This window comes from Neoarius graeffei, chromosome 23 (genome assembly GCF_027579695.1).
Source record: "Neoarius graeffei isolate fNeoGra1 chromosome 23, fNeoGra1.pri, whole genome shotgun sequence".
Taxonomy (NCBI): Eukaryota; Metazoa; Chordata; class Actinopteri; order Siluriformes; family Ariidae; genus Neoarius; species Neoarius graeffei.
In genome coordinates, this window is record NC_083591.1 from 43,281,835 (window position 1) to 43,295,523 (window position 13,689).

The 13,689-nt window shown below is 43.5% G+C and overlaps 1 protein-coding gene across 4 annotated transcripts in view; it reads right to left on the minus strand.

Annotated features, from left to right (window-relative positions):
- The window catches only part of LOC132871743 (CUGBP Elav-like family member 5), a 472,273-nt gene extending 464,828 nt beyond the window's left edge, over window positions 1-7,445 (minus strand). For 3 of the 4 annotated variants that reach the window (XM_060906212.1, XM_060906211.1, XM_060906213.1), the window contains exon 1: window positions 7,067-7,430. In XM_060906212.1, the coding sequence (XP_060762195.1) occupies window positions 7,067-7,430 (364 nt within the window). Of the gene's footprint in view, window positions 1-7,066 lie in introns of all 4 variants that reach the window. The other variant, XM_060906214.1, reaches the window with a different exon arrangement.
- Between the last annotated feature and the right edge of the window lie 6,244 nt (window positions 7,446-13,689).

Consider the following 13,689-nt stretch of genomic DNA (forward strand, 5'->3'; position numbering starts at 1 on the left):
AAGCACTGACTGATTGATCATCGACAATCTGAGTGAGGAACAGTGTTTATTCTTTCATTATTATTATTATTATCTCATCTCATTATCTCTAGCCGCTTTATCCTGTTCTACAGGGTCGCAGGCAAGCTGGAGCCTATCCCAGCTGACTACGGGCGAAAGGCGGGGTACACCCTGGACAAGTCGCCAGGTCATCACAGGGCTGACACATAGACACAGACAACCATTCACACTCACATTCACACCTACGGTCAATTTACAGTCACCAGTTAACCTAACCTGCATGTCTTTGGACTGTGGGGGAAACCGGAGCACCCGGAGGAAACCCACGCGGACACGGGGAGAACATGCAAACTCCACACAGAAAGGCCCTCGCCGGCCACGGGGCTCGAACCCGGACCTTCTTGCTGTGAGGCGACAGCGCTAACCACTACACCACCGTGCCGCCCCTATTATTATTATTATTATTATTATTATCTCATCCAGCCAACAGGTGATGAGTTTATGCCATCATGTGTTGTCTGTCATCTGTCCGGCGTCATCCACATTTCATGAAAATCGCTTCTTTTCTCTCAATTCTTCACTGATTTTTATTCTTTTTGGCAGGAAGGTAGGTCTGCCTGGGGTGCATATGGCTTCTACCCAAATTTGCATAATTGCAATTAATAATGAAGATATGGAGTAATTAAGCCCTAACGAGCAGTTTATACACAAATCACTTCTTCTCCCTCAATTCTTCACCGATTTTGATTATTTCTGGCATGAAGGTAGGGGTACCTAGGGTGCATATAACTTCTACCCAGATTTGCTTAATTACAATTATTAATGAAGTTATGGACTAATTAAGCCTTAATGAGCATTTCAACAAAAATCACTTCTTCTCGGTTAATTCCTCGCCGTTTTGGTTTCTTTCTGGCAAATAGATCAATATTCCTAGGGGTGTACAGTGGCATGCAAAAGTTTGGGCACCCTTACTGAAAATGTCTGTTACTGTGAATAGTTAAGTGAGCAGAAGATGAACTGATCACCAAAAGGCATAAAGGTAAAGACGATACATTTCTTTTCAGCGTTTTCTGGAAGATGTGTGTATTATTTTTGTTTTGTACAATTGGAGAGTGAAAAAAGAAAAGGAACACCATGCGAAAGTTTGGGCACCCCAATACATTTGAGTTCTCAGGTAACTTTTACCAAGGTTCCAGACCTTAATTAGCTTATTGAGCTGTGGCTTGTTCAAATTCTTCATGAGGAAAGGTCAGATGATGCCGATTTCAAAGCTGTATAAATTCTCTGACTCCTCAGACTTGTCCCTAAAATCAACAGCCATGGGCTCCTCTAAGCAACTCCCTCGCATTCTGAATAATAAAATAATTGATGCTCACAAAGCAGGAGAAGGCTACAAGAACATAGCAAAGTGTTTTCAGGTAGCCGTTTCCTCAGATTGTAATGTTATTAAGAAATTAGTTAACAGAAACAGTGGAGATCAAGGTGAGGTCTGGAAGATGAAGAAAACTTTCTGAAAGAACTGCTCATTGGATTGCTAGAAAGGCAAATAAAAACCTGTTTGAATGCAAAAGGCCTTCAGAAAGATTCAGCAGACCCTGGAGTGGTGGTGCACTGTTCTACTATGCAGCGACACCTGAACAAATATGACCTTCATGGGAGAGTCATCAGAAGAAAACCTTTCCTGCGTCCTAGCCACAAAACTCAGCGTCTGAAGTTTGCAAATGAACATCTAAATAAGCCTGATGCATTTTGGAAACAAGTCCTGTGGACTGATGAAATCAAAATAGAACTTTTTGGCCACAATGTGCAAAGGTATGTTTGGAGAAAAAAGGGGGCCAAATTCCAGGAAAAGAACACCTCTCCAACTCTGAAGCATGGGTGTGGATCGATCATGCTTTGGGGTTGTGTTGCAGCCAGTGGCACAGGGCACATTTCATTGGTCGAGGGAAGCATGGATTCGAATAAATGCCAGCAAATTCTGGAAGCAAACATCACACCATCTGTAAAAAAGTTGAAGTTAAAAAGAGGATGGGTCCTACAATAAGACGATGATCCAAAACACACCTCAAAATCTACAATGGAATCCCTCAAGAGGCCCAAGCTGAAGGTTTTGCCCGGGCCCTCACAGTCCCCTGACCTAAACATCATTGAAAATCTGTGGATAGATCTCAGAAGAGCAGTGCATGCAAGACAGCCCAAGAAACTTGTAGAACTGGAAGCCTTTTGCAAAGACGAATGTGTGAAAATCCCCCAGGTAAGAACTGAAAGATTATTAGCTGGCTACAAAAAGTGTTTACAAGCTGTGATACTTGCCAAAGGGGGTGTTACTAGGTACTAACCATGCAGGGTGCCCAAACTTTTGCTTCAGGCCCTTTTCCTTTTTTGTCATTTTGAAAATGTAAAAGATGAAAATAAAAAAATGTGTTTGCTTAAAATATAAAGGGAATGAGTCATCTTTAACTTTATGCCTTTTGGAGATCATTTCATCTTCAACTTGCTTAACTGTTCACAGTAACAGCAATTTTGACCAGGGGTGCCCAAACTTTTGCATACCACTGTATATAGCTTGTATATCGTGTATATAGCTTGCAACATTTATTGCGCAAGGTGGCCCACTTTAGATAGTTCTTTCTGGACCAGACGGGGCCGGAGCAAGCTACACTGTCATTGACAGTATCGGTTTTTTTTGGTTTTTTTTCCATTTTCAGATGAACCACCAGTTGATTCAGTGTCAAACAGAGCATTGGAGTGTGTGTGTGTGTGTGTGTGTGTGTGTGTGTGTGTGTGTGTGTGTGTGTGTGTGTGTGCATGAATGCCCTTGCTTGCATGTGTCTGCTTGTGTATATGCAGGAGAGAATGGCAGCCTGATGCAAAGCAGAGGTTCAGAGTAACCACCCCAAAGCAGATTATTTTCCTATAACAGCACTTCCTGAAGTGTTTTATTCCTCTTATAACACAGCAATTTGCAAACACTTGCAGTGTTTAATTCATTAAAGAATGACCCCTCATACTTTTTATCCATTTGTAGTTACCTTTAATGTCATGGCATGTCCACGATACAAGTTAATCCCTGTTATCATTTACGTTACAACAGCGAGCCTATAAACCATCGCTCCTCACAAAAAACGTTATCGTATCTATTAATAGACGTTCTTCTTTGTTTATGAAATACACAATTTGAAAATGTCTCATCTCATCTCATTATCTCTAGCCGCTTTATCCTGTTCTACAGGGTCGCAGGCAAGCTGGAGCCTATCCCAGCTGACTACGGGTGAAAGGCGGGGTACACCCTGGACAAGTCGCCAGGTCATCACAGGGCTGACACATAGACACAGACAACCATTCACACTCACATTCACACCTACGGTCAATTTAGAGTCACCAGTTAACCTAACCTGCATGTCTTTGGACTGTGGGGGAAACCGGAGCACCCGGAGGAAACCCACGCGGACACGGGGAGAACATGCAAACTCCGCACAGAAAGGCCCTCGCCGGCCCCGGGGCTCGAACCCGGACCTTCTTGCTGTGAGGCGACAGCGCTAACCACTACACCACCGTGCCGCCCACAATTTGAAAATGTACTTATGATTAATCTTATATTATGTGGCGTGTCCACCAGAGAAGTGTCTGTGAATGAGTTGTTACTATGGAAACAATAGCATATTCAAAAGAGTAGTTTAAGAGCAACGTGTTAATCAACACTTTCTGACCAATCAGGTTCGAGAATACAGCAGCGCTGTGGTATAACAGGCTTTCATTACATCATTACGTACAGATTCAGTTGTCTCTTAGGTCCTATAATGTACCACCCAGTCTTTCTCTCTCTCTCACACACACACACACACACACACAGAGTATCATGCTCTGTAACTAACCCGGTCTCACGACTATTCTATTGATTTTGTGTTCTGTAACATGCCGTCCCAAAATTGTAAATCAATGTTAGTTGAACACTAATGTAACAATTAAGCCCTGAGAAAGGATCAGGCATCGGTTTGTATGTGTGTAAATTGTGTGTATGTGTGTGTGGGTGAGAAAGAACGAAAGACGGACAGGCAAGCATCCTGCACTGATTCATTCCGCTAGTTTAATCCCGGGATCAGACTACGCAATATTTTTGTCTTTCACGATGGTCACCATGTCAGATCAGACAATCATAGTGCCATAAATTCTTGCCATGTCTTGGTTGGCAGACCGGCAACACTACAAGTCTGACCCCGACCAATCATCATTCACATTCTTCCATGTTGTCAGGCAGGAGGGTCAAGAAATTGTCAATCAGGAGGATCGTCTGAAATCAGAAGGTGACAGAAGGAACATGTTGTAGGAGTTGTAGCATACAGGGCAAGAAAATACAAAAAAAAAATCTGACATTCTAGACTTTTCACTGGGGTACTACGGGGTGTCCCAGACGTCACATTGCTGTTCTTCAGTTACATCACACTACTAGAATTCTTCCTCATTTCTGATGTTCATATTCGGGTCTGATAGTGGAATTGTGTCAGTTAGGACAAATCAGGCTGAATTCATGTAGTTTGATCCCTGCATTAGTCTACTACTACACTGTGAGAAATAGGGGTACAGTTACAGTAGGAGTCCATTTCTGTACCCCAAGGTACAATCTGCACCAGTATACCCCCTCGGGCTCATTATTGGACTTCAAGGTAACTATGTGCACCTTTTTAGGGTCAAAAGGGTACATATATACAGGGGTGGCACGGTGGTGTAGTGGTTAGCACGGTCGCCTCACAGCAAGAAGGTTCCGGGTTCAAACCCAGCAGCCGGCGAGGGCCTTTCTGTGCGGAGTTTGCATGTTCTCACCGTGTCTGTGTGGGTTTCCTCCGGGTGCTCCGGTTTCCCCAACAGTCCAAAGACATGCAGTTAGGTTAACGTGGGGTGGCCTTGGGCTGAAGTGCCCTTGAGCAAGGTACCGAACCCCTGACTGCTCCCTGGGCACCCTAGTGTGGCTGCCCACTGCTCTGGGCGTGTGCAGGTGTGTGTTCACTGCTTCAGATGGGTTAAATGCAGAGGATGAATTTCACTGTGCTTGAAGTGTGCATGTGACAAAATAAAGGTTTCTTCTTCTATATGTTCCCAAGCAGTATATAAATGGTACAAATAAGTACCTTAGAAGGTCCTGCCCCATGCAGTGACAAGCCATTGTACCCCTAAAGGTACAATGATGTACTTTGTTTTCTGAGAGTGTGCGTGCGTGTGTAAAAGAGAGAGCGTGAAAGAAAGAGCGAGACAGAGATATGTCTCAAAGGACTGAAATGTAGACAGTCGAGCTGTAAAGAAAATAAGAGCACGCTGCTCCTCAGCATGTGACCATGACATTTTACATGCATTTTATTGTGTCGCATAAGTGATTGTATGACATCATTACATGCATCAATAAAAAGTCTAATAAGATCTCTGACTAAACAGAATCAAATTTAAAAAAAAAACATTCACATGAGTTTTATTCGACTTGGTTTTTATTTCCATCCATTATCCGTAACCGCTTATTCTCTGCAGGGTCGCGGGCAAGCTGGAGCCTATCCCAGCTGACTATGGGCGAGAGGCGGGGTACACCCTGGACAAATCGCCAGATCATCGCAGGGCTGAAACAACCATTCACGGTCAATTTAGAACCACTAATTAACCTAACCTGCATGTTTTTGGACTGTTTGGGAAACCGGAGCACCCGGAGAGAACATGCAAACTCTATACAGAAAGGCCCCCGTCAGCCACTGAACCCAGAACCTTCTTGCTGTGAGGCAACAGTGCTAACCACTACACCACTGTGCCACCCTGGTTGTATATGTTCTGGATGGCGGCACGGTGGTGTAGTGGTTAGCGCTGTCGCCTCACAGCAAGAAGGTCCGGGTTCGAGCCCTGTGGCCGGCGAGGGCCTTTCTGTGCGGAGTTTGCATGTTCTCCCCGTGTCCGCGTGGGTTTCCTCCGGGTGCTCCGGTTTCCCCGACAGTCCAAAGACATGCAGGTTAGGTTAACTGGTGACTCTAAATTGACCGTAGGTGTGAATGTGAGTGTGGATGGTTGTCTGTGTCTATGTGTCAGCCCTGTGATGACCTGGCGACTTGTCCAGGGTGTACCCCGCCTTTCGCCCGTAGTCAGCTGGGATAGGCTCCAGCTTGCCTGCGACCCTGTAGAACAGGATAAAGCGGCTAGAGATAATGAGATGAGATGAGACATTATCTTTAGGCGCTTATGTCTTATGTGAGGAAGAGAGAGAGTGAGAGAGAGAGAAACTTTCTTTTTTCTTTTTTTTTTTGCAAAAGCTTAATGAACATGAACTTCATTTGTCCTGATCATCAGACGGAAAATGCTGCGCGCGCGGCCGCGCGCACTGACGCACCAAGAGAGCTGCACGATATTACCGTGCGCAAATCGTCACTCCGGCACGACGCGATCTTTAAAATATCAATATACCGAGACATGCATATTATTAATATGCATATTAACATTATGAATTAATTAGCCAATCCTCTCATCAGCCGTTCAATGCTTTTGTTGTTGTTGTTTTGTAAGCTACGATGGAAATAATGCATGGAAATATTGAAGAATCTCACACAAACGGTTTAACTTTTACATCCTGGAGGACATGACTTCATAACAACAAAATGTCACGACGTGAACATGAACAGCATCCGGGAGGAACACGCAGGCGCCGGGTTCCAGGATGCCCTACTTCTGAGCGCGCGAGCAAAAATCATGCAATAAACAAGTGGGAGTGACCCCAGCATGCACACACACACACACACACACACACCTGCTGTGGGGTATTAACAACGTGACACATTGTTTTCTTTTATGCATAATAATAATAATAATAATAATAATAATACAGTTTGTTGGTGCAGGAAGAAGCGTGATGTGACGTGTTGCTTATCATAAACAAATGTTTGTCTTTGTTGTTTATGATTCAAGGTGATGATTTCGCATCATTGTAAATAACAAATTTGTGGAACTGATGAGCTGGTTAGTGATGGAAAATAGCTGAGCAACAGCAAAACCGCTTGGGAACGGTGAGAGCGCGTGAGTACGGTACGGTACGGTACGGTACCTTTGTGCATGCCGGTGTAGCGGTCCTTCAGCACGGTGAGCTCGTGGATCTTGCCGAACTGTTCGAACAGCGGTTTGAGGTCCTTCTCCTCGAGGTTGCGCGGTATTTGGCCCACGAAGAGCTTGATGGCGTCCTGGTCCTTCATGGCGCCGCCGTCGGCGTGGATCACGGAGCCAGACTCGGGGCCGCTCATGGGCTTGGGGAGCGCGAGGTGCGCGTGCTGCGGGCTCGGGGTGGATGACAGTGGTGCGGGTGACGCGCCGAGGATCGCGCTGGCGTGGGCGGGCTGCGGGGGAGTCTGATGCTGATGCTGATGCTGCTGATGCTGCTGCCGCCTCGCTTCACTCTGCGTGAATCTGGCCATTCTGAGCCGAGCGCGCCGGAGACAAGCGGAGCGGAGCGGAGAGGAGAGGAGAGCGCGGGCAGGCGGGAGGATAATAATAACAACATATACACGCGCACACAACACGCGGGGGCGGGCTAGTCCACGCACACACGCATACACACGTGCGCTGACACGCGCACACAGAAGTCCACGCGTGCGCGTGCGCCGGAAATCAGACCAGTGCGCGCTGACACGCTCACTTTTTTTTTTTTTTTTTTTTTTGGGATTTGACACATGTCACGCTCGCGGCCTCCACAAATGATGGACTGTAGACGAAGGAGACGCGGGATATGAACCCACAACCGTGGCTCTCTCGCGCCCCCTGCAGGACACCGTCTAGCATTAAAGCACTTTTTTAAATGAGTTGGAATTTGCTCACGTGACTTCTCACGCTGAGTGGTTAGGTTAACTGGTGACTCTAAATTGACCGTAGGTGTGAATGGTTGTCTGTGTCTATGTGTCAGCCCTGTGATGACCTGGCGACTTGTCCAGGGTGTACCCCGCCTTTCGCCCGTAGTCAGCTGGGATAGGCTCCAGCTTGCCTGCGACCAGGATAAAGCGGCTAGAGATAATGAGATGAGATGAGATGAGATGAGATGAGATGAGAGACTTCTGTGGTGTAGTGGTTAGTACTGTCGCCTCACAGCAAGAAGGTTCTGGGTTCGAGCCCAGCAACCGGTGAGGTATGGAGTTTGCATGTTCTCTGCGGGTTTCCTCCAGGTGCTCCGGTTTCCCCGACAGGTGGCTCTAAATTGACCGTAGGTGTTTGTTTCTATGTGTCAGGGCTGCGATAACCTGGCGACTTGTCCAGGGTGTACCCCGCCTCTCGCCCATAGTCAGCTGGGATAGGCGACCCTGTTGGACAGGATAAGCGGGATGGATGGACTTCTCACGCTGGGTGGTGTAGTTGGTAGCACTGTCGCCTCACAGCAAGAAGGTCCGGGTTCGAGCCCCGTGGCCGGCGAGGGCCTTTCTGTGTGGAGTTTGCATGTTCTCCCCGTGTCCGCGTGGGTTTCCTCCGGGTGCTCCGGTTTCCCCCACAGTCCAAAGACATGCAGGTTAGGTTAACTGGTGACTCTAAATTGACCGTAGGTGTGAATGTGAGTGTGAATGGTTGTCTGTGTCTATGTGTCAGCCCTGTGATGACCTGGCGACTTGTCCAGGGTGTACCCCGCCTTTCGCCCGTAGTCAGCTGGGATAGGCTCCAGCTTGCCTGCGACCCTGTAGAACAGGATAAAGCGGCTAGAGATAATGAGATGAGATGAGATGAGATGAGATGAGAGACTTCTGTGGTGTAGTGGTTAGTACTGTCGCCTCACAGCAAGAAGGTTCTGGGTTCGAGCCCAGCAAACGGTGAGGTATGGAGTTTGCATGTTCTCTGCAGGTTTCCTCCGGGTGCTCCGGTTTCCCCGACAGGTGGCTCTAAATTGGCCGTAGGTGTTTGTTTCTATGTGTCAGGGCTGCGATAACCTGGCGACTTGTCCAAGGTGTACCCCGCCTCTCGCCCATAGTCAGCTGGGATAGGCGACCCTGTTGGACAGGATAAGCGGGATGGATGGACTTCTCACGCTGGGTGGTGTAGTTGGTAGCACTGTCGCCTCACAGCAAGAAGGTTCTGGGTTCGAGCCTGGCCGGCAGGGGCCTTTCTGTGTGGAGTTTGCATGTTCTCCCCGTGTCCACGTGGGTTTCCTCCGGGTGCTCTGGTTTCCCCGACAGTCCAAAGACATGCAGGTTAGGTTAACTGGTGGCTCTAATTTGACCGTAGGTGTGAATGGTTGTGTCTCTATGTGTCAGCCCTGCGATAACCTGGCGACTTGTCCAGGGTGTACCCCACCTCTTGCCTGCGACCCTGCACAGGATAAGCGGCTACAGATGATGGATGGATGGACTTCTCACGCTTTGTCACACGTTAAAAGTCTAAATAAATCAGGAAAAGTGCAAGAAACCACATATAGGCCTAAGTGCAATGTTTTGGCAAGATTGAATAAGGCTAAGTATCAAAGCATGTTTGTTTGGCAAACCTGAGCAATCAGAAAATACTAAAGTAATTGAAAAAGCACATAAATAAAGATGACGGCACGGGTTCTCAAATCCTTTGTATCCAGGGACCTTTTCCAGAGTAAAAGAATTCCAACAGGGCAAATAAAGGCCTAAGCAGTGAAACAGCAGTGAGGTGTGCAGTTGGAACGACTGAATGGTTCAAGGTGAAGGTGGGAATTCATCAAGGATCTGCTTTGAGTCCTTTCTTGTTTGCCATAGTGATGGATAGCTTGACGGACAAAGTGAGGCAAGAGTCATCATGGAACATGATGTTTGCGGATGATATTGTGATATGTGGTGGAAGTAGAAAGGAGGTTGAGTTGGGTTTGGAGAGATGGAGGGATGCATTGGAACGAAGAGGAATGAAGGTGAGCAGTAGCAAAACAGAATGCATGTGCATCAGTGAGAATGGGGATGAGAGTGTAGTGAAGATGCAATGAGTAGATGTAAAGAAAGTTGGTGAATTCAAGGGTCAACTGTCCAGGAAAATGGAGGCTGCGATAGTGAGGTGAGAAAGAGAGTGCAGGCAGGGTGGAGCAGTTGGAGAAGGATTTCGGGAGTCATTTGTGATAGGAAAGTCCCAGCAAAAGTGAAAGGTAAGATGTATAAGACAGTAGTGAGACCAGCTGTGATGTATGGATTGGAGACCGTACCCTTAACGAAGAGACAGGAGGCAAAGTTGGAGGTGGCCGAGTTGAGGATGTTAAGGTTTGCGATGGGAGGTTGGACAGGATAAGGAACGAGCACATCAGAGGGACAGCACATGTGGAGAGCTTGGGAATTAAGCTAAGAGAGATGAGACTGAGATGGTATGGGCACATCCTGAGAAGAGATGCAGAGCATGTTGGAAGGAGAATGTTGAGGATGGAGCTGCCAGGCAAACGAAAACGAGGAAGGCCAAAGAGGAGACACATGGATGTGGTGAGAGAGGACATGAAAGTGGCAGGTGTGGTAGAGAAGGATGCGGAAGCCAGGGAGCAATGGAGACGAAAGATCCGCTGTGGCGACCCCTAATCGGGAGCAGCCAGAAGAAGAAGAAGAAATAAAGGCCTTTCCACTTATCCAGATGTAGACTTGAAAGTCTGTGTAGAATATTACCATATTAAATAACACGTTATAGTTAATATTAGGCTACTCATACTTGTTTTTTTTTTTCCATCAGTGACATTTAATTTACCTGTTTCATTTCAAGTGACCAATCAATAGGCTTACATCTATAACAACTAAATAATAATACTGTAACAGCATTGGTACTAATCTCCAACTTCATCCTGTGATTTAATAAAAGGATCTTATTACCCTTTGGATATACATCACTGACCCCTGGTGGCCCCTGGAGTACAGGTTTACAGTCCTGGAGTCCCTGCTATGATTTCCCTGCTATGATTCAACTATATCAGATAATAAACAGCCCTTCTTGGGTTGAAGTGTGTGTGTGTGTGTGTGTGTGTGTGTGTGTGTGTGTGTGTGTGTGTGTGTGTGTGTGTAAGGAAAACTCTATAAAATGTGTGAATGTACCCCAGGAAAAGGGTTTGTAACGTGCGCTAAGGGGATCCGAACATGCCAATAAAACGTCCTTCAGATCATATAAGACCCAGCACTATTCCTGACCATCTGTAGGATCACCAAAAATCAATACAAACACTTCAAATCAATATGAACACTGTTAATTAATAAAATACACTGTAATTATCATAAGCACTGTTAACCTTCATCCTACCAAGTGGGTTCCATCTGGACCCCGCACCTATATGTCTGTTTGCCATTTTAAAAATATGTGACATACTGCCGCACCATTTTATGAATTTGTCGGAATTTATGTCTTAATTAAAACACTAAAGCACCGGAAGATCAGCTTTTTGCATTGTGAGGGTATAATTAATTTGTTACTGGGGTCCAACCGGACCCCAGAATAAAGTTTATCTGTCTTTTATTTTATAATTGAATAGCACACTGAAAGTTAACTTCTTTTATTTCTTTTATGTTCCATAATGAAACTACCAAGGCATTCCTTCTTGGGGTCCGTGTGGACCCCACTGCTGCAATAAGCACAGGCTGCAAAACAAAAGCCCTAAATTATTTTACAATTACTTTTTTGTTTTAAATTCTGTAAGAAAAGACCTAAGTTGTAATCCAGAATGTTTTACAGCTGCATGAGCTGCAAAAATCATGTATATAATGCCAATTTTTTTTGTGGCGCTATAATTTGCTACATGTATGCTAGTTATTGCAATATTATTGCAATGTTATTGCATTTATAATACATCATTGATATTCAGCCATAGTGGATTTTGTTCTTCAATAAAGTTATGTCTGTTTGCTGCATTGAATTGGTTCTTACTGCATTGATTTCAAGGTATTCCCTCCTGGGGTCCATACGGACCCCGCCTGGTAGTTTGTGTATGTAAAATTGGCTGGTAGGATGAAGGTTAAGTGTGTTCTTTATGCCTTGGGCCCTTTAGTGTATTGCTGTTATTAATACAAGATGTTCTGAACAAAACTTATCTGGTGATTTTGTCTTTATAAGCTTTAATTTTAAAGAAAAGTATTGGGGTCCAAACAGACCCCACATGGTAAGATTAAGGTGTAACATAGCATGGTAGGATGAGGGTTAATGAATACAAACACTGCAAATGTATACAATCGACACATTGTTAATTAAGACAAACCCTTAATCAATACAAACACTAAATCAGCATAAACACTGCAAATCTATACAAACAATTAATATAAACACTGCAAATCAATACAAACATTGTTAATACTGTTAATGAGCACAAACAATACAAACACTGATGACTAATACAAACACTGTTAATCACTCCAACCAATACAAACATTGTAAATCAACACAAACTCTGTAAATCAGCATAAACACTGCAAATCTATACAAACACCGTTAATTAATACAAACACTGTTAATCAATGCATTGTTAATATAATCACTAGAAACCAATACAAACACTGTTAATTAATACAAATATTGTTCATCAATACAAACACCACAAATCCATACAAACACTGTTAATCAACACAAACAATACAAACACTGTTAATCAATATGCTGTTAATTAATATGAACATAATACAAATACTGTAAATCAGCATAAATAATGCAAATCTATACAAACACTTAATTCATACAAACATTGCAAATCAATACATTGTTTATACAAACACTGTTAATCACTCCAACCAATACAAACATTGTAAATCATTACACTGTTAATTAATACAAACACTGTAAATCAACACAAACACCGTTAATTAATATGAACATTTTTAATTAACACAAACACTGTAAATCAGCATAAACACTGCAAATCTATACAAACAATTAATACAAACACTGCAAATCAATACATTGTTAATACAAACACTGTTAATCACTCCAACCAATACAAACATTGTAAATCTATACAAATACTGTTAATTAATACAAACACCGTTAATTAATACAAACACTGTAAATCAGCACAAACACTGTTAATATGAACATTGTTAATTAACACAAACACTGTAAATCAGCATAAACACTGCAAATCTATACATTGTTAATTCATATAAACACTTAATCAATACATTGTTAATACAATCACTAGAAACCAATACAAGCACTGTTAATTAATACAAATATTGTTAATCAATGCAAACACTACAAATCCATACAAACACTGTTAATCAAGACGAACAAAACAAATGCTGTTAACTGTTAATATGAACATTATATGAATACTGTAAATCAGCATAAATACTGAAAATCTATATGTTAATTAATACAAAACATTGTGAATCAATATGAACAATACAAACACTGCAAATCAATACATTGTTAATACAAACACTGTTAATTACTCCAACCAATACAAACACTGTAAATCAATACAAACACTGTTAATTGATACAAACACTGTAAATCAGCACAAACACCGTTAATTGATATGAATATTGTTAACACAAACACTATAAATCAGCATAAACACTGCAAACCTATACAAACACTGTTAATTAATATAAACACTGTTCATCAATACATTGTTTATACAATCACTACAACCAATACAAACACTGTTAATTAATATAAATATTGTTCATCAATACAAACACCACAAATTCAGACAAACACTGTTAATCAACACAAACAGTACAAACACTGTTAATCAATACACTTAATTAATATGAACATAATACAAACACT